Source organism: Acanthamoeba castellanii (assembly GCF_000313135.1).
Source record: "Acanthamoeba castellanii str. Neff unplaced genomic scaffold scf7180000084581, whole genome shotgun sequence".
Lineage (NCBI taxonomy): Eukaryota > Discosea > Longamoebia > Acanthamoebidae > Acanthamoeba > Acanthamoeba castellanii.
This window is the reverse complement of record NW_004457693.1, coordinates 32,316-52,214: the sequence shown is the minus strand read 5'-3', so window position 1 is coordinate 52,214 and position 19,899 is coordinate 32,316. Positions and strand designations below refer to the sequence as shown.

Here is a 19,899-nt window from a genome sequence, read left to right as displayed (position 1 = left end):
CCTTTCCCGGCCGCGAACAGTATCCTCTCTGGCAACCTTGTTCTAAGCTTCTTCTAAAGCCATCCACTCCAGCACCACCACGCCGCGCCAAGAGCCCGAGGAGTCTGTTGCAGATGAAGACGATTGTGGCAGGGAGCCCGCGGCTCTTCCTTCTCGCCCTGTGTCTTGTGGGTGAGCCTCTGCTGACCTTTCTTGCCGTGGTTGTCTTATAAAAATTTCATTGTCTGCTCGTTGTTGACCAGGCACCCTGTGGTCCACCCACTGCATTAACCTGCCCGGCTCTGGTCAGGACTCCTCGTCTGCGCTCTGGTCGGCCTGGGCCGATGGTATCTCACCTTCTGGCCCAGTTCAGCGGAGGGTTTGGGTTTCTTTTATATGGAAAATATGCCAATTTTATTATTTTGGTAATATTATCATCACTTATTCAGTTTAATCTAAGAATCTATCTTGCCATGCTTGCGCGCCAGGGTATCAGTACAAGGCGGACAACGTGCTGCTCAAATACACTGCGACCTCGTCGCTGATGACGGCGGGTACGCAGCTGACCAGCGGCTCCGTCGGGTTTGTGAGCACCGACGGCAGGCCCCCAGCCGGGCTGTGGCCAGACGACGGCGATGACGAAACCGTAGCGTCGGTGCCCGTGGCCGGCGGCGCGCTGGTGGTCGTCTTCAACCTCCCCGGCAGTCCAGCACTCGTAAGCCCCCCACTTCCCCTACCACGTGGTGAGGCCCTCAGTTGACGCCTCAACTGCTGTGCCGCTGGAGCAGACGCTGGACGGGGCTACGCTGGCGCGGGTGTGGCTCGGCGAGGTCACGCAGTGGAACGACTCAGCCATCGCGGCGCTCAACCCATTGGTTACGCTCCCGAGCGACAACATCACCATGAGCTACACGTGCGTGCTGGTCTCCCTTTTTCTTCTTGCCGACGCCTCTTTTGGTCGGTCGAGCGTGCTTCCACACTCTTCTACTTGTGCTGATGACACTCTTCTTCTTCTTCTTCGTGCAGAGCCGGCAGCGGCGATGGCATAACGCAGCTGTTCCGGCGGGCGCTTGTGGCCTTCAATTCGACCTTCACCAGTGCCGATGCAGACTTTGCCAGCCTGCTGCCCGCACAGGAGGGCCGGGCCTTCAGCGCCACCAACGCCTCCGGCCGTCTAGACTATGTCAAGGTACCCTACCGGTCTCTCCGCTGCCTCCTCCCTCCTCCCCTCTCTCAGCGCCAGAGCCCAGTGACTCATCATCATCATCATCACGCATCATCATCATCATCATCATCACCACCGTCACCAGAACACGGCGTATAGCGTGACCTATGTGGAGTACTCGAGCACCGTGCGCGGCACCCTGCCGTACTTTTCCATGAAGAACAGAGCCAACCAGGTCGTCACGCCATCGACCTCGTCCGTTCAGGCCGCCATGACTGACTACACGGCCGCCGTCAAAGATGGTAACTCTGCTCTTAAGCAGAGAATCTCTCTTGATTGGCCTGGCTTACCCAGCCACTGATCACCACTGCGTGCAATGACAGACCTGGCGGGCGACATCTTCAACGGCCCTGGTACCAACTCGTGGCCGATGGCCTACGTCGTGGTGGCATCGCTGCTCCGCACCTCGGTCGTGTCCGGTGACGACTGCACGGCCATCGAGGCGCTGGTCGAGCTGCTCAGCTGGACGCAAGTCAACGACCGCGCGGCGACGGCCGTCACCGCGGCCAAGTTCTTCCCGCTCACCATCCTCTACTACAAGCGCGTGATCGACCAGCTGGGCAGCGTCGTCTGCGCGGGCAGCCGGGCGCTGGGCGGCACGGCCTTCCTCATCGGACAGGGCACATCGCTGCAGTCCATCAGCGACTGGGTGCAGTCCTACAGCTCCGACGATTTTGTGCTCAAGGTACGCCTCGTAGCCCCCACAATAAGCCGGGTCAAGATGAATGAATGCGTGGAATGTTCTCATTTTTCTCCAACTCCCACCCAGTACTTTACGTCCAACACGGTCACCGCCCTGGGCAACCTTGCCGAAGGTACGCGCGCGCTGGCCTCCACCGCCCATTCGGGATTGCAGCCTTTTTGACTTGTCTGGGGGAAAACCAGGCGACCTGGACTTCTCGATCGGCCTCAAGGACGGGTTCGGCGTGGCGGGCCTGGAAGACGTGCAGGCCTTCGAAGGAGTCTCATTTGCCGTGTTCCCCGTTTACAACGTAAGTCCGCCCGCGTCATCGCTGTTGCCGTCGACGACGCTTTGAATTGGATTGGCCCGTCATCGCTCGCACGCTCGGCTAACCTGCATACCAAAGATTCCTGAGCTGGTGGGCCACCCTGCGCTGGTGCTCAATCTCTCGATCCTGGCCGATGTGTACCTCAACCGGGTGACCTATTGGGATGACGCCAAGGTACGCCGCATCTGATCCTGTGCGTCTGCCTGCCATGGCTCACACCACCCGCTCGCCGGCGGTTGACTGCACCCTCAGATCGTAGCGCTGAATCCAACGCTCCCGCTGCCCCACATGCCCATCCGCACCATAGTGCAGACCACTCTCTCAGGTATGTCCTCCCCCCCCTCTCCCCAGCATTTCTCACCGCGCATCTTTTACCCCTGGCCTCTCGCTCATCATCCTGCCTTGCATGACAGTCATCACTTCGGTCTTCACTTCCACCCTGTCCACGTTCGACGCCGAGTTCAACTCTACGGTACGCCCGTGCACCACACCAACTCCAACACCGACATGTGTCGCAATTTAGCGTGGCTTCAAGTCTTACTATGTGGCTGCCGCATCCTCTCCTCAGGTGGGCACGGCGTACAACGTGACGTACCCAATCCAAACGGCCAACAACAACACCCTCTCGGTGGCCCTCACCGCAGCGCCGCTGCTGGCCCTGTGTGGTACCTTTTTGTTGGTGGTGGTGGCGGCGGCGGTGGTGGTGGTAGCTGTGGTGGGTGGTGGTGGGTGGTGGGTACCGTGAAACAGCAGAAGGAGAGCGAAGAGAGCAGCCGGCTGACCACCAGTGCTGTTTATCCCCCAAGGCTCGACCCCGTACTCCATGACCTGGACGCTGAGCGGCAACGCCAACGCCAATGCAGCGCGCGTCTCGCTGGTCAACCCGCGCGGTAATGCGGTCCAGGTCAACGCCACCACCGTGCTCTCGGCCGTCCAGAGCCAGATCAACTCCACCAACAACCTCTACGTGCTCTGTACGCGCCACCACCCCACACTTCCCATGCGAGGCCTCTCTCGCCGCTCACTCACGCATCGCGCTACGTTCCGCCCGGCACTCGACAGCGACGGGTGCGGACAGCTGGCCGATGGTGGCGAGCCTGCCGTTCCTGCTGCCCCTGTCGTCGACGGTGGACTGCCAGAAGGCGAGCGCGCTGGTGAACTGGATCTACTGGGTCTCGACCTCGGCCAAGGCCTTCTCGCTGGCCTCCCGGACCGACGCCGTGTCGTCGGGTCAGGTGCCCGAGCTCCAGCGACGACTCCTGACCGAGCTGGCCAACGTACGCCGCAGCCCACCACTGTCGTGTCGGCGTTTCATGGGGAATTCAGCACTTTTAACGCTTGACATGCGCTCTGTGTCGTATGTGTGTGTCGTGTGTCGTGTGTGTCGTGTGTGTCGTGAGTGTGGTGTTACAGGTGACCTGCGGTGGCGAGCACATGCTGGCGGTGTGGTCGTGCATTTCGGGCGGGGAGCTGTGTTCACAGGTCGGCACCTGTGTGACGGGCCAGTGCCAGTGCGACCCGGGCTTCAGGGGGACCTACTGCCAAACAAACGGAACCACGTCTTCTGACGACACCGAGCTTGCCCTCATCCTCGTACGAACTTTTCTTTCTTTCTTTTTCTTTGTTGCTTTTCTTTTCAGGCACGCACCCTAATTTGACTCACCGCGACACTCGCGCACACAACACGCACACGCACCATCGCACACAGGGAATAACTCTGCCGGGAACGGCTGTCGCGGTGGCGTTCTTGTTCTGCTTGATATGGGCTCTGGTCATGCTGCTGCAACGCGGCCAGCGCAAGAAGCACGAGTGGGACATCAACTGGGCCGAGCTCGAGGTAGGGGAGGAGCTGGGCATGGGCGGCCACGGCGAGGTGTTCAAGGCCAAATGGCGCGGCACCGAGGTCGCCGTCAAGATGCTGGCCGGCAACGTAACCGTCACCAAGGAAATGCAGCGCTGCTTCACCGATGAGGTTAACGTTCACCCGTCGCCACTAGTTTTATAGATAGTCCATCATCATCGATCAGCGCAAGCTACCGTTATGTGTCGGGTGCGTGACGCAGGTGCTCGTGATGACCAAGTTGAGGCACCCGAACGTGGTGCTGTTCATGGCGGCGTCGACCAAGCCGCCCAAGATGTGCATCGTCATGGAGTTCATGGCCCTCGGCTCCCTCTACGACGTGCGTCTCTCTCTCTCTCTCTCTCTCTCTTTACTCCTTCCCTTCCGATAAACCGCTCATCACATTTCCCTCGCCGGTGTTGTGTGTTGTGTTGTGTGTGTGTTGTGTGTTGTGTGTGTGTGTGTGCGTGTGTGCGTGTGTGTGTGTGCGTGTGTGTGTGTGTGTGCGTGCGTGCGTGTGTCACGTGTCATTTGCGACGCCTATCAGTTGCTGCACAACGAGCTGATCCCGGAGCTGCCGTTCAAGCTCAAGGTCAAGATGGCCTACCAGGCGGCCAAGGGCATGCACTTCCTCCACTCGTCGGGCATCGTGCACCGCGACCTCAAGTCCCTCAACCTGCTCCTCGACGCCAAGTGGAACGTCAAGGTATCCCCCCCCCAACGCTTCATAGTACTACTAATAATTGCACACTATAATAATAATAATAATCGCAAAAATGCATAACACCAAAAAAGATAACATGGTTTCTGTATATTTTTAACAAAGCTTTTTCCCCATTACAGGTGAGCGACTTTGGTTTGACCAAGTTCCGAGATGACATCAAGAAGGGGAGCCCGGACGAAGGCGCCGGCACGGTGCATTGGACGGCGCCCGAAGTGTTGAGCGAGACGGGCGACGCCGACTTCGTGTTGGCCGATGTCTACTCCTTCGGTACGTTCGTGGCCACACTGGTTCGTGCCGCGGTGGGCGGTTCGCAACACTGGCCTCACACTCGTTTCTTGTTTGGCTGGGCCGTCCAGGTATCATCATGTGGGAGCTGCACACGCGCAGACAGCCCTACTTTGGCATGAGGTGTGCGCGCTATGTACCGTGTTGATTGCATGTAGTGCGTGTCGTGTCGCGTCGTGTGTCGTGTGTCGTGTCGTGTCGTGTGAGTTTGCCAAGGTGGTGACGTAGTGTCGTGGTTCATGGATGTGGCGCCGCAGCCCTGCGGCGATCGCTCTGTCGGTGATTCGCAACAACCTGCGGCCGGACATGATGGACCCGGTGCCACCCGAAGCGCAGGACTTTGTGGAGCTGATGCGGACGTGCTGGCACGAGGACCCCACCATCCGCCCCACGTTCCTCGAGATCATGACCCGCTTCAGCTCCTACTCCGACACCCTGCGGTCGGACACCGAGCGAAACTCGAGGTAGGCACACACAACCGCACACAACCGCACGCGACCACCTGCCACCTCACACGCGCGACCACACACACACACGTCTTGCTCATGCATGACCAAACCTAGCTCTTCGACTGGCGGTTCGCGCTTGGCATCGTTGACGGGCACGCAAACCAGCTCCGACTCCTCCGCCTCGTCGAGCCGGGCCTCGGTCGCCGCTGTCGGCTTGCGGCCGCCCGAAGGTGCGATCTGCCCCCCTTCGGCTCATACTCCCTTATTCGCCTCAACTCACTGCACACCGCACACACCGCACACACCACACACCGCACACACCGCATACGACGCATAGGCGAGGTGGTGATCGTATTCTCGGACATCACGCGATCAGCTTCGCTGTGGGAGCACAACCCGGAGGCCATGCGCGACGCCACATCAATGCACAACGAGCTGCTGCGCTCGCTGGCGACCAAGTACGGCGGCTACGAGGCCGGCGTGGGCCGCGAGCGCAACACGGGCGAGGGCTCCTTCTGCCTCGTGTTCTCCCGGGCCGTCGACGCCCTCCGCTGGTGCGCCGACGCCCAGATCGCCCTGCTCGCGCTGCCCTGGGCGCCGGGCTGCTCTCCCACCCGGGCGCTGCCGAGGAGCATAACGAGCTGATGGACGACCGGGTGGTCTATCGCGGCCTCCGGGTGCGCATGGGCATGCACGCCGGCAGCCCGCGCGTGGTCAAGGACGCCATGACGCGGCGCGTCGAATACACGGGTGCCGTGGTGAACGCCGCGGCGCGCATGACCGCGCTCTCGCACGGCGGCCAGGTCATGGTGTCGCAGCAGGCGCGCAACAAGCTCCGCACCGAGTTCGCCTCGGCCTCGCTCAACGACTCGGTCCTCCCCGAGCTCATGGAGGCCAAGCGGCTCAAGAAGATTGGCCGCTTCAACCTTCCTGACACCCCTGGCGGTACGTCGTGTGTCATGTGTGTCATGGGTGCAGTGTGTGCGGTCGTGTGTGCAGTGGTGTGTGCGGTGAGCGTGTGCGTGCGCGATGAACGGAGAAGATTGACGGTTGGCGCGACTGCATCAGGCACGAGTCTGTACGAGCTCAAGGTACCGGGCCTGGAGAGCCGCTTCTTCGGCGGAGTGTCGACTCAGAAGGACCACGACGACGGCGCCGCCAGCGGCTCCGACAGCGATCGCTCGGTGTGTTTCTGTATCTAGACTCTGCAGTGGTGTGTGTGTGTGTGTGTGGTGCTCACTGTTGGTCGGGCTCGTGGGTACGCGGACAGGCCTCGACGGAGAGCGACTGCGAGATGCTACAGAGCGTGGGCGAGGGCATGCTGTTCCGGGAGGACCACTTCCTGACGTCGGCCAACCTGTGCCGCTGGATCATCGATTTCAAGGAGGTCCAGCTCGGCGACCAGGTGGGCATGGGCAGCTACGGCGCCGTGTACAAGGGCACGTGGAAGGGCGTGGCGGTGGCGGTGAAGAAGTTCATCAAGCAAAAGCTGGACGAGCGGCGCATGCTCGAGTTCCGCGCCGAGATGGCCTTCCTCTCCGAGCTGCACCACCCCAACATCGTTCTCTTCATCGGTACACCACACCGCCGTTGTGTGTGTGTGTGTGTGTGTGACTCACGCGTATCGTGTCTGCCCAGGGGCGTGCATGAAACCGCCCAACTTGGCGATCCTGACGGAGTTCGTGAAGCGGGGCAACCTCAAGGAGATCATCAACGATCCCAACACCAAGCTGTCCTGGATGCAGAAGCTGGGCATGCTCAAGAGCGCCGCGCTGGGCATCAACTACCTCCACTCCCTCTCGCCCGTACGCTTTAGCCCTCACTCCACTGCGTCTACGCCCGCACAGCTCACCCTCTCTATATCTGGTTGGTGGCGGCGGTGGCGGCATGGTGCAGGTGATCGTGCACCGAGACCTGAAGCCGTCGAACCTGCTGGTGGACGAGAACTGGAACGTGAAGGTGGCCGACTTCGGGTTCGCGCGCATCAAGGAGGAGAACGTCACCATGACCCGCTGCGGCACTCCCTGCTGGACCGGTACCTCACCCACAACGATAACGCGACGTACTTGACCGGCCGGCTCACCAGCTTTGGTTGACGTCGTCATGACGATGTGTCAATGATGACAGCGCCGGAGGTGATTCGAGGGGAGAAGTACAGCGAGAAGGCCGACGTGTACAGCTTCGGCGTGGTCATGTGGGAGGTGGCGACGCGCAAGCAGCCCTTCGCCGGGCGCAACTTCATGGCGGTCACCATGGACGTGCTCGAGGGCAAGCGGCCCAAGATTCCCGCCGACCTGCCCCACCCGTTCAAGAAGATCATCAAAAAGTACGTCGTCTCGAGACAGTGTCGAGCGGGTAATCAGAGTGTTGGAAGCTAAAAAACGCGGCGTGCTTGTGTGTCGTGTTGGTGCCTGCGCGCAGTTCATGGCACGGCGTGGCGACGAAACGGCCGACAATGGAACGTGTCATCGAGACGCTGGAAGCGCTGGAGAGCAACAACGGCGCTGCGCCCCCCGGCAACACGACCGTGTAAAAACAACTGCCCTGTGCAGCCCCCACTCACATCAGCACAGCACACACTCGTGGCGTGTCGTGCTTCATTCATGTGTCGTGTCAACTAGAGATACATGTTATACAACATGCATGTACTATTACAAACAGCCACAGAAACATGGTGACGTCTTTAAGAACTTCAAGTATGAGGGCACGCTCAACAATCCCAGATGGCTAGGCAACATTAGCACATCATAATCAGTATCTGCTTAGGCGGTAGAGCCCAGTTTGGCTGTTCAGCACTTCACTTCTTCTGTCGTTAGCCGCTTGTGCGCAGCTCAATGCCATCACCTGTAACGACCTGAAGTGATGAAATCATAAGAGGGAGCAAGTCAGGGGCGCTGATGACCGGAAACACTCCGGATAAAACTGACCACTGGGAGCTTCCATGGCGGCGCTTTGGCGAGCATGCTGGCCGGTTCTACCAATGGGGTATATTGTGATCCAGCTTATAAGCTGACCTTTTTCAATGTGTCTTTTCACCCTGCGGCGGAGAAACCACCCCAACATGAAGTGCAACACCTCCACAAGCTCGCTTCTGGTGGGCATGCTCATTGTGGCCTGTGCCCTCAATGTCTGTGCAGCCTCGTTCATTACCGCTGAGCCGAACCTCACGTACGCCTAATACACCTGGTGCCTGAGCCTCTCATTACTCAGCCGTCTCTCCATATAGTGGCACGTGGTACAGGGAGTGGGGCGACGGAGACAGCTCTGGTTGCGTGTCTCTCGAGAAGCTGACCCAGTCCGGAGCAAACATTACCTCCTCGCCTGGGTAAGTGAAAGAGGGGCCTCCTCGCACCCAGCTTACAAAGCGTGCGGGGGAACAGAAGCGCTTCGTGGTATGCTTCGCTCTATCGCGGGGTTGGTACTGGCTATGGCTCCATCGATGACAATGGCTACTCCTTCTGTGGCGTGGTACTCCCTGCCTGCTTTTTGGTTTCCTTCGGAGTGATCGCTACTCACACCAAATGTCCTCTGCCAGACCGAAGTCGTGGTTGTGGTGACTGATGCCAATCTGCTTACGGTGACCTTCCTGCCTTACCCGTCCAGCCCGGCATGCCCGGTGGCCTACTCTGGTGCCATGGCCAAGTATACCAGGAGGCTGGTCCCATCGTGCTGACCATATCCTCCAATAAACCATCGGTCACCCATCCCCTGTACACCAATCATAACGTCCGATGAATGGGCTTGTACGTGCGCTCGTCGACCTTACACTCGATTACTATACGGCCGTGTCTTGGGTTTATCCTTCTCGCCGAACCCTGACCGCCCAGTACGTGCTGCCCAGCCAGGGCTGAAGGTGGCGGGCCTGGAGATGCGATTCTTCGGCGGCGTGTCAGAGGATGATGCCGAAGCTGTACACATCGGCATCGGAGATAAAAACGTGCATAGGAGCGAAACTTGTGAGGGAGTTGCAGAATCACCTCACGGAGGGAACCAAGGGCCTTGAACTCCATACGATGCACACCTTGGGCGGCTTGGTCGACGCCGCCATGAACAGCACCACGTTCGGGTGCCTCAGCATTAGCACCTGCGATCACAGTTCCAGTCAGGGATTAGGTTGCCGATTGTGATTGAGAGAAAGAGAGAGAGCATTAGAGAAGCAGTGCTCTAATGTTCTGCTCACGAGGGGGAATGGGGAGAACGCACCTCCTCGGCGAAGTTGCGCTGCCTGTCCTTGGTGGTCTGGGTGTTGGCGAGCTTGACGGCGACCTCGGTGCCGCGGTAGACCTCGCCGTAGCCGCCCATGCCGATGGCCTCGCCCAGCTCTATCTCGCTCCAGTCCACGTGCCATTCCTCCCTGCGCCGACGGTTCTGGCGCAGCACCAGCGGTCCGAACAGAGGAGGCCATCAGCCACACATCCCCACACGGACAGCACATGTTGGCCAACGCATTCACCATCGGCAATCGCGGCCTCTTCACGATTAGTTTCGTTACTGTTGGTGGGATAGTACTAGTGCCCAACCACAGTTCAGATAAAGTCAAAGTCAGTCAAAGGGCAAGGAATACCTTAAGTACCGGACAATGGTGAGCTGGTAGAAGTCTGTAGACGCCAGCACTGCAGCGCGTTCGTTGACCATGGCCCAGCTGAGCAGCCTAACCAGCTCCTGCACGTTGGTGCAGTAGCCGTTGTAGCCCGTCGAGTTGCCGAGTAGGCCAGCCATCACTGGGTAGGAAAGAGGCCACGATTCGCTCCCTTTGCCGTTGAACAGGTGGACGTTGAGTTCTGACAATTAGTCATGTCAGCAACGCACGCATCAACAACGCTGGCTTTCCTACTTTGTTGCTGTCTCCCCGGGAGATCACAGTGCCGGGACTCGGCAGCGACATAGGGACCGGCGTTCCAATTTACTGCTGTGCCGACAATTCTGCTGGTAACGAACCTCTCGTTTTACCAACTAAATGCTAGTCGTGGGGCAGGCTGCACAGGGTGGTGGTGAGAAAACCGTGCGTGCTTGATCTGGTGCATCGATCGGCGACGACGCCTCGGGTCGTCATGGGAGAAGCGCCACCGCGCGTAGTTGTCGACGCAGTAGCGGCGCCACTCATGGCGGTCGAGCGCACGCTGATCGGCGGGCGGAGCCCTCCTGCTCATCTTCATGTGCGTGCGGCGCTCGAGGCAGCAATCGACCACCTCGGTGTGGACACCGCCGCGGAGTGCACTCTCCTGTTGCACCCACGGGCGTAGCATGGGCCACGCCAACCTACGCCACAGCGAAGCCTCCAGCGACGCAGCATTCCACTAGTGTGTCGTGTGCGGTGTACGTGTGTGGTTTGTGGGCATGTCAGTAGGAACCACACAAGATGTTGTGCCTGAGGAGTCAGACCTGGCGGCAAACCAGGCCAGCGCACACTAGGTCTTCGCACGGGAGATGCTGAAAGATGGCGAGCAACACTTCATCGGGAAACAATAGCTGGGTGGTGAGTGCGCTGGGCTTCGATGCACGCGTGCCGCCTTCATCTCTCTCTTCCACAGCGCGTCTGCTCTCCCAGACCGGCAGTGCGCCGGCCACGTCGTGTGCTTCCTGGAAGCAGGCCCTGTCTAGCCGATTGCGCTTGCCCTTCAGCCGCAGGTACATGTCCCCAATAGGCTCCTTTGGTCTGTGCACACGCACGACGCACAGTGTTGGCAATGCCCATTCCAAAAAAAGAAGCCACTACGCACAGGCGAGCGGAGGGAGCCCAAGAGATGACGACGCGCTTCATCTCATAAACGCTGTCATCGCCTCTACGACAGAAAGGCAGCGTGTAGCCCGCGTAGGACTTGGTAGTCAGCCCGTACTGCTCTGCCTGTGTCCATATGATAAACCTCAAAAAAAAAAAAAAAAAAAAAAAAAAGAGTACCATCGTGTGAACGAGCTTGCGGGTGAAGCCGTCGAGGCGCGAGGGTGAGGTGCTCATTCTGCTTGTCGGAGCGTTGCTTGCGGCTGCGGTCACCATTTCGTGCAGCAGCCGGTCGAGACTGAACAGGAGTGTGGCATGCTGGCCCACCTCTCGCGCCAGCAACGCTACCCCTTCTCCTGGCGTTGCCGATGCTGCATACTTCTCTTTTTTTTTCTCCTTTTTGTTTGTTTTTGTCTTTTCCGGACGGCAGTGGTTGGATACGGCCATACTGCGCAGAAAGCACCGCTTCCCATCCGAACAGCGAAGTTAAGCTGCGCCAGGCGGTGTTAGTACTGGGGTGGGCGACCACCCGGGAATCCACCGTGCCGTATCCTTTTTGTTGCTCCCCTCTTTTTTGCTTCGATTTTGCCTCTTTGCGATTGTCTTCTTCTCTTCTGGTCTCGTGTACTTCGTTCGCTCTTATTATCCATCATCATCCCACAGCAGAGCTTGCACTCTTCCTTTTTCAGTTTCTTTAATACATGAAGGAGACAAGGTCCTTTCCTCCCTCTTTAACTTGCACTTGGTGGGTTATCCCAATCTCTGTGTCTCTCTCCGCTTGTCGCGAAGATGTTAGACGGCGTTGTCCGGCGAGCCAGCCAAAGCACCGGCAGCTTGGGCATCAAGCGCCTCTATGATCTCCTCCATCGTGGGCCTCTTGTTTGCTTCGGCATGCCACGACCTGGTCCGGAATTGGTGGCAATGATCAGCACCCAAACACCAATGAGAGCTTGGAATTGGTGGCAATGATCAGCACCCAAACACCAATGAGAGCTTCGTGTTTCCGAGGAATAGAATGAAGGTGGCCGTACCGCTTGAGGAGCTTCTTGAAGGCAGGCGGCAGGTCCGACGGTACCTTGGGCCGCTTGCCCTCGAGCACGTCGAGCGACACGCCCATGAAGTTGCGCCCGGCGAAGGGCTGCTTGCGTGTCGCCACCTCCCACATGACCACGCCGAAGCTGTACACGTCGGCCTTCTCGCTGTACTTCTCCCCTCGAATCACCTCCGGTGCTGTCGATGCCGCATAAAAGGTGGTGAGCCGACGCCACCTACGGAGGACCCGGGTTTGGGTGTACCGGTCCAGCAGGGAGTGCCGCAGCGGGTCATGGTGACGTTCTCCTCCTTGATGCGCGCGAACCCGAAGTCGGCCACCTTCACGTTCCAGTTCTCGTCCACCAGCAGGTTCGACGGCTTCAGGTCTCGGTGCACGATCACCTGCACCATGTCACCACCACCACCACCACCAACCAGATAGAGAGGGTGAGCTGTGCGGGACGTAGACGCTGTGAAGAGAGGGCTAAAGCGTACGGGCGAGAGGGAGTGGAGGTAGTTGATGCCCAGCGCGGCGCTCTTGAGCATGCCCATCTTCTGCACCCAGCTCAGCTTCACCGTGTGGTCGCTGATGATCTCTCCGAGGCTGCCCCGCTTCACGAACTCGGTCACAATGCACAGATTGGGCGGCTTCATGCACGCCCCTGTATGTAGTGTTTGCAATCCATATGATCAGCAGAGCTGAGGCGCGTGCGTGCATGCTTGCCGTGTGCTGTATGTGTGGTGTACCGATGAAGAGAACGATGTTGGGGTGGTGCAGCTCGGAGAGGAAGGCCATCTCGGCGCGGAACTCGAGCATGCGCCGCTCGTCCAGCTTTTGCTTGATGAACTTCTTCACCGCCACCTCCACGCCCTTCCACTTGCCCCGGTGCACCACACCGTAGCTGCCCATGCCCACCTAATTTGGCCCACCCGCGCGGTTAGCGTGCGTAGGCAAGTCAGCCACGGCCACGTGGCCAGCAAAGAGAGACTAACCTGGTCGCCGAGCTGGACCACCTTGAAGTCGATGACCCACCGGCACAGATTGGCCGACGTCAGGAACTGGTCCTCCTTGAACGCCATGCCCTCGCCCACCACCTCCTGCACCTCGCGGCTCTCCCCGCCATCGTGTGACTTGCCCGAGCCCGACTGACGGCACAAAAAAATCAGTTAGCCCCATCAGACACGCGACACACGATAGCCAAAGCGAGTGCGCACCGAATGGCTCGCCTCTGGTGAGCCATCCGATGTGCCGTCGTCGTCCTTCTCTACCGACACGCCGCCGAAGAACCGCCTCTCAAGCCCCGCCACCTTAAGCTCGTACAGCATTGTCCCTGTGCGGAGTGGTGGTTAGTTGGCGGCGGCGGAGGCGGAGGGGTGAAGCAAGGCGGTACCGGCTGGGGAGTCGGGCAGCTCGAAGCGGCCCAATCGCTTGAGCCGCTTGTTGTGGTTTTCAGTCTCTGCGCGGGCCTGGTCCGACTGGCCGGGCGTGGCGGGTGCCTCGGTGGCGAGCTTGTCGCGCGCCTGTTGCGATACGACCACCTGGCCGCCGTGCGCCAGGGCCGTCATTCGCGCCGCCGCATTGACTGTCGACCCCACGTACTCCACTCGCCGCGTCATGGCGTCGCGCAGCACGCGCGGGTGCCCAGCATGGACGCCCATGCGCACCCGCAGCCCACGAAACACCACCCGCTCGTCGTAGCCGCCTTCCCAGAGCTCTTCGGCGGCGCCCGGGTGGGTGAGCAGGCCGTCGGGCCAGGCCACGGTGAGCAGGGCGCGCTGGACGTCGGCGCACCAGCGGAGGGCGTCGTGCGCGCGGGTGAATACCACGCAGAAGGAGCCCTCGCCCGTGTTGCGCTCGCGGCCCGTGCCGGCCTCATAGCCGCCGTGCCGCGCGATCAGCGAGCGCATGAGGTCGTTGTGGGCCATCGTGGCATCGCGCATGGCTGCCGGGTTGTGCTCCCAGAGCGAGGCCGCCCGCGTGATGTCGGTGAACACGATCGCCACCTCGCCTGCGAGTTCGGAATTGAAATTGAGGGTCAGTTGTGGGGTGAGAGGTGAGCGTGAGACTGTGGGCAGCGCAGCGCACCTTCAGGCGGACGGAACGCGGCGACGCCGCGTCCAGAGGAGGCCCGCGACGAGGCCGACGACGACGAGCTGACGGTGGGAATCGAGCTCGTCGAGCGCACCTTGGAGTCCGAATTCGATGAACTGGAGCTGGTGCGCGAGGTGAAGGAGGAGCGGGACTTGTCCACGGACGAGCTGAGGCGGGTCATGATCTCGAGGAACGTGGGGCGGATGGTGGGGTCCTCGTGCCAGCACGTCTTCATCAGCTCCACGAACTCGTGCGTCTCCTCGCTCACGTCCGCAGCCGTGATCTTGGGCCGCAGGCCATCTCGAATCACCGCCACCGCCACCGCCGCCGGGCTGATGTGTGTCGTGTGCCATGCGGTCAGTTGGGGGTGTTCAGTTGGCGGTTTTGGCTCCGACGCACCTCAAGCCGAGGTAGGGTTGCTGGCGGGTGAGGAGCTCCCAGAGGATGATGCCGAAGCTGTACACGTCGGCCAGCACATGATCGATGTCGTGCGTTTCATTGAGCACCTCCGGCGCCGTCCAGTGGATCGTTCCGAGCCCTTTGTTGTCCGCACCGGCGCCTCCGCCCAGAGCCATGTCGGACTTGAACTTGGTCAGCCCAAAGTCGCTCACCTGCAACAAACACCCGCACATGTCGTGAGCGCTGGTCGCCAAGAATGGGCCAATGACACTCAGTAGCAGTACCTTGACGTTCCACTTGGCGTCGAGGAGCAGGTTGAGGGACTTGAGGTCGCGGTGCACGATGCCCGACGAGTGCAGGAAGTGCATGCCCTTGGCCGCCTGGAAGGCCATCTTGATCTTGAGCTTGAACGGCAGCTCCGGTATCAGCTCGTTGTGCAGCAACTGATCGATGGTACCGATTAACATTAAAAACAACAACAACAACAACAAAAACAGCAACAAATATAAGGGAAATGTACGTCGTAGAGGGAGCCGAGGGCCATGAACTCCATCACGATGCACATCTTGGGCGGCTTGGTCGACGCCGCCATGAACAGCACCACGTTCGGGTGCCTCAACTTGGCCATGACCTCCACCTCGCCGGCAAAGCAGCGTTGCATGTCCTTGGTGACGGTCACGTTGGCCGCCAGCATCTTGACGGCGACCTCGGTGCCGCGCCACTTGGCCTTGAACACCTCGCCGTGGCCGCCCATGCCCAGCTCCTCCCCTACCTCGAGGTCGTTCCAGTCAATGTCCCATTCCTCGCGCCTGCTCCTGCCCCGCCGTGCGAGGAGGAACACCAGCACCAGCATGCCGGTCATACAGGCCACGCCCACAAAGGCCACCGGCAAGGCGACAGCCTGACACATATGGGCGCGTGTAAGGCCGCGGTGCGTGCAGTGCGTGCGATGGCGCAGAGAAGGTAGAAACCTACCAGGGTGATCGTGAGGGCGTCGTCGCTGCTCGAAGATACGGTGGCGTTCATCTGGCAGTAGGTGCCGACGAGCCCCTCGTCGCAGTTGCACTTGCCCTCGACGCAAGTGCCGGCACCAGAGCACAGTTCGCCGTCGGAGATGCACGACCACGCCGACAGCACATGCCGACCGTCACACGTCACCTAAACATAAACCAAATAATAACAAAAAAAACCAAATAAATACATAAATGAATAAATGAATAAAGATCGCATTGGGCGTTGGTATGCAACGCACGTTGGAAAGGCTGCGCAGGAGTCTCTTCTGGAGCTCGGGCACCTGGCCCGACGACACGGCGTCGGTCCTGGCGGCCAAGCGGAAGGCCTGGGACGAGGTCGAGACCCAGTAGATCCAGTCAACCAGCGCGGTCGCCTTTTGGCAGTCCACCGTCGACGACAGGGGCAGCAGGAACGGCAAGCTCGCCACCATCGGCCAGCTGTCCGCGCCCGTCGCTGCCGCCAATGGGTTGATGTGAGCCGACTCACTTGGCCCCACGACGAGGGGGGATTGACGATGAGAGAAGGAGACGCGTACAGAGTATGTAGAGGCCGTTGGTAGAGTTGGTCTGGCTCGCCACAGCGGACAGCACGGTGGTCGCATTAACGCTCACGACATTACCGAGCATATTGACCATCGAGAAGCGCGTCGCGTTGCGGTTGACGTTTCCGCTCTGCGTCCACGTGAGCGAATATGGCGTCGTACCTGCCCACAACCAAACCAGTGGCCCGATGAGATTACACAACCTGGTGGCGATTTTTCTTTGGGGAGGGCGTACCGCAGAGGGCTAGCAGCGGCGCTGCGCTGAGGGCCACTGAGAGGGTGTTGCTGTTGGCCGTCTGGATCGGGAACGACACGTTGTACGCCGTGCCCACCTGGAAACGACAATGACCATATTCGTCACTCCGTGTGGTGAACAAAGTGCGTCAGTGGGAGATTGTACTGTGGAGTTGAACTCAGCATCAAATGCGGACAGAGCCGAGGTGAAGACCGAGGTAATGTCTGTTGTGTGAGAGGTGAGAATTAGAATCATTACTGTCGTCCCTTCTGAAGGCCAACCCACAGCAGAAGCGACAAAGGACGTACAGGACAGAGAAGTCTGCATGATGGTGCGGATTGGCATGTGCGGCAACGGGTGCGCCGGATTCAGCGCTACGATCTGTACGAAAGAAGTGGTAAGCATAGCGTCTAAAGTCGACGATGGTCCAGAAGAGAAGAGCGTGCCTTCGGGTCGTCCCAATAGGTCACCCTGTTGAGGTACACGTCAACCAGGATGCTCGTGTTGAGCACCAGAGCAGGATATGCGACCAACTCTGGAATCTGCACGTGTTGGGCAAGGAGAGTGTGTTGTCAGCAGCGCCACCACAGCCGCTTCCTAGAAGAGGGGCTGTGTAATGTACGTTGTAAACGGGAAACACGCCAAATGTGACCCCCTCAAAGACTTGCACTTGCTCCAGTCCCGCCACACCGAACCTGGAGTGACAGGAGTGACGGTATGAGACTTGGTGTGCAGTACAAGAGCGAATGCGAGAAAACGAAAAAGCGAAAGCGAGAGGAAGGGTATGGTGCCATACCCGGCCTTGACGCCAAGGGCAAAATCCAGATCGCCTGTTGGTGCAGAAGGTCACGCGCATGAGAGCCCAGTCTTCCAGCGTTCAACTAAATGCTGCAACAACGTACCTTTGGCCAGACTGTTCAACGCAGTGACAGTGTTGGACGTGAAGTACTTGAGCACGAACTCGTCGGAGCTGTACGTCTGCACCCAGTCGTTGACAGACTGCAGCGAGGAGCCTTGGCCGATGAGGAAGGCGGTGTCGCCCAGCGCGCGACTGCCACCGCAGACGACGCTGCCCAGCTGGTCAATCACGCGCTTGAAGTAGGGGGTGGTGAGCGGGAAGAACTTGGCCGTGGTGATGGCCGACGCCGCGCGGTCGTTGACCTGAGTCCAGCTGAGCAGCTCAACCAGCGATTGGATGACCGTGCAATCGCCATCGGACGGGGTAAAGCTGCTGCGCACCGACGCTACCACGACGTAGGCCATCGGCCAGGAGTTGGTACCAGGGCCATTGAAGATGTCGCCCGTCAGGTCGCCTGCCGCCCACGAATATTGGTGTCAGTGCTCCAGGGAGCTCAGAGAGTGGACTGCACTGCAAGGTGGGCGGAAACCAGAATTGAGGGCGGCTGCGTAGTCAGTCATGGCGGCTTGAACGGACGCGGTTGAGGGCGTGACGGCCTTGTTGGCCCTATTCTTAATGGAGAAGTACGGCAGGGTGCCGCGCACTGTGCTCGAGTACTCCACATAGGTCATGCTATACGCCGTATTCTGTTGTCCGATGGCGTAATGGAAGAGTTATTGTCAATGGATCAACGCGAGTGGGAGAACCAACAAAGTCCTGGAGGGTACCTTGACGTAGTCGAGGCGATCAGTGGCACTGGCGGCGCTGTAGGTCCTGCCCTCCTGTGCGGGTAGCAGGTCGGCAAAGGCGGGATCGGCACTGGTGAAGGTCGAATTGAAGGCCGCGAGCGCCCGCCGGAACAGGCGCGTGATCCCATCGCTGCCGCTGGCACTGTGCATAGAGCACGAGGGAAAGAGGTCAGCCCACCTGGCACTACCCACTCTTTGGGTATGAGGTACGCGAAGCTCATGGTTATGTCGTTGCTAGGCAGGGTGGCATTAGGATTGAGTGCGGCGATGGCCGAGTCATTCCACTGTCGGATCTCCCCGTGCCACACTCGCGCCAGCGTAACTCCATCCAACACCTGATCACCAGATACGGTCATTAGCTTTGGGAAAGACGCACCACAAAAGGAAAACGAGAGCCTAAAGCGACAAAAGGCCGGGTCGCAATGCGCAGGTTACCAGTGATGAGTTGCCAGGGAGGTTGTATGTCGCGACGATAGCCCCGCCAGCCACGGGCACCTCCGTGGTTTCGGAAGGGAAAGACGCCCGATCGGCCTCCCCGATAAGGCCGTCCACACTCACAAAGGCGGCCGCACCCGAGGCCAATTGTTCGGCGGCTGTGGTGACGCTGGAAGTGGAGGAGTAGGAGAGAATGACATTGTCCGCCTTGAATTGGTAGCCTGTGTGGTTGTCGCTCCGCTTCATGTGAGGTGGTGTTGCATGCGAGGGGGGCTTCTTCTTGGGTGGGTGGAGAGAGGACGCACCGTCGGCCCAAGCGGACCACAGGCCCCGTGCTGCATCTTCGCCAGCGCCTGGCATGGTGATGCCACGCCCAACACGAGCTTCATGTAATAAAACAACCAGAACCACCAGCCACAAGTCTAGCCAGTACAAGCCGAATGAGAAAGTGCTAGCAGGAGCGAGAAGGAAGAGAAGGGGGGGTACAGTGCGCACTGCTGGTAGACATAAGGTCTAGCGTTGTGGTTGGTACTAAGAAAAGAACTGCCCAGGGACAGGACGCCCGTGACGAGGGACAGTGCGGCCTCCAGCAACCGTGTCAAGGTGCCCATTCTCGGCTCGGCAGCGTGCACCTTGCCTAATCTTTGGCAGTCACTTGGCTGGGCTGGAAAAGGTTGTGGGTCGTTCGCGTAATAACAAGTTGGCGTGTGCCCCTCCTGAAATTCTGGACCGTCGTCTTTTTCTTTCTGTTTTTTTTTGCATTTATTGGCCAAAGAAAAATTGATAAATCAATTCTTTGCCAATTCCGCCACATCAGCAATCGCCTCATGTTTGATCTCTACTCGAATCTCTCTGCCCCAAAGGCAGGAGGCACCAACACAACAAGTAGCACACAGCCTACGGACGCGAAACCTGCCAATTCAGGTACTGCATCTGGACATGTTCTAGAAACTGAGCAATGCTAACATGCGAGGGCGTAAAGGTTGGTCGAGCACGTCCAAATTCACAGGAGGAGAGAAGCTTACAAACGTGCCATCGGTGTTGGCCCAAAATGTGCTGCTCAAGCGCAAGCGATTGCAACAACCCCAGCCGCCCAGGGCCACACGAACATCTATGGACCTGGTTCAGGCGAAGGTCAAAGAAGAAATAGTACCTCCTGCACCACCGCCGCGTCGCTCAATTAACTAGCGATTCTCGGCAGCTTGATTGACCTCTTCGTCCATCTGGGAACCGTAAAGACCACCCCCCATCTGCAACAAAACGTCAACCTTAG

The 19,899-nt window shown here is 59.3% G+C and overlaps 5 protein-coding genes across 5 annotated transcripts; 2 read left to right on the top strand and 3 right to left on the bottom strand.

The window, feature by feature from the left end:
- Nucleotides 1–113: 113 nt before the first annotated feature.
- ACA1_333330 (phosphate ABC transporter, phosphatebinding protein PstS, putative) lies at nucleotides 114–8,045 on the top strand (the record flags this gene model as incomplete). Its single annotated transcript, XM_004354975.1, has 30 exons — nucleotides 114–171; nucleotides 243–326; nucleotides 468–694; nucleotides 768–892; nucleotides 1,006–1,168; nucleotides 1,290–1,446; nucleotides 1,528–1,889; nucleotides 1,974–2,019; nucleotides 2,090–2,196; nucleotides 2,293–2,388; nucleotides 2,467–2,539; nucleotides 2,628–2,686; nucleotides 2,783–2,879; nucleotides 3,021–3,188; nucleotides 3,277–3,491; nucleotides 3,628–3,807; nucleotides 3,923–4,192; nucleotides 4,278–4,394; nucleotides 4,602–4,760; nucleotides 4,898–5,045; nucleotides 5,135–5,186; nucleotides 5,321–5,527; nucleotides 5,627–5,742; nucleotides 5,855–6,457; nucleotides 6,581–6,696; nucleotides 6,783–7,086; nucleotides 7,151–7,317; nucleotides 7,409–7,547; nucleotides 7,640–7,838; nucleotides 7,934–8,045. 30 exons carry the CDS (start codon nucleotides 114–116, stop codon nucleotides 8,043–8,045), a joined length of 4,926 nt encoding a protein of 1,641 aa, XP_004355027.1.
- Nucleotides 8,046–8,573: 528 nt separating this feature from the next.
- ACA1_333320 (uncharacterized protein) lies at nucleotides 8,574–9,185 on the top strand (the record flags this gene model as incomplete). Its single annotated transcript, XM_004354974.1, has 4 exons — nucleotides 8,574–8,680; nucleotides 8,754–8,837; nucleotides 8,893–8,980; nucleotides 9,048–9,185. 4 exons carry the CDS (start codon nucleotides 8,574–8,576, stop codon nucleotides 9,183–9,185), a joined length of 417 nt encoding a protein of 138 aa, XP_004355026.1.
- Nucleotides 9,186–9,485: 300 nt separating this feature from the next.
- On the bottom strand, nucleotides 9,486–10,231 carry ACA1_333310 (MAP3K delta1 protein kinase-like, putative; the record flags this gene model as incomplete). Its single annotated transcript, XM_004354973.1, has 3 exons — nucleotides 9,486–9,596; nucleotides 9,716–9,866; nucleotides 10,086–10,231. 3 exons carry the CDS (start codon nucleotides 10,229–10,231, stop codon nucleotides 9,486–9,488), a joined length of 408 nt encoding a protein of 135 aa, XP_004355025.1.
- Nucleotides 10,232–10,472: 241 nt separating this feature from the next.
- Nucleotides 10,473–11,468, bottom strand: ACA1_333300 (uncharacterized protein; the record flags this gene model as incomplete). The annotated part of the gene is made up of 5 exons (XM_004354972.1): nucleotides 10,473–10,488; nucleotides 10,514–10,771; nucleotides 10,920–11,168; nucleotides 11,233–11,357; nucleotides 11,412–11,468. The coding sequence occupies 5 exons, from the start codon at nucleotides 11,466–11,468 to the stop codon at nucleotides 10,473–10,475; spliced, it is 705 nt and encodes a 234-aa protein (XP_004355024.1).
- A 555-nt stretch (nucleotides 11,469–12,023) lies between these two features.
- Nucleotides 12,024–18,872, bottom strand: ACA1_333290 (serine/threonine protein kinase, putative; the record flags this gene model as incomplete). Its single annotated transcript, XM_004354971.1, has 26 exons — nucleotides 12,024–12,132; nucleotides 12,263–12,461; nucleotides 12,527–12,665; nucleotides 12,759–12,925; nucleotides 13,011–13,179; nucleotides 13,257–13,409; nucleotides 13,479–13,594; nucleotides 13,655–14,272; nucleotides 14,350–14,687; nucleotides 14,755–14,966; nucleotides 15,039–15,197; nucleotides 15,275–15,655; nucleotides 15,730–15,912; nucleotides 16,007–16,221; nucleotides 16,304–16,471; nucleotides 16,545–16,641; nucleotides 16,710–16,768; nucleotides 16,853–16,925; nucleotides 17,015–17,086; nucleotides 17,167–17,239; nucleotides 17,341–17,374; nucleotides 17,447–17,857; nucleotides 17,933–18,089; nucleotides 18,171–18,333; nucleotides 18,402–18,550; nucleotides 18,627–18,872. The coding sequence occupies 26 exons, from the start codon at nucleotides 18,870–18,872 to the stop codon at nucleotides 12,024–12,026; spliced, it is 4,860 nt and encodes a 1,619-aa protein (XP_004355023.1).
- Between the last annotated feature and the right edge of the window lie 1,027 nt (nucleotides 18,873–19,899).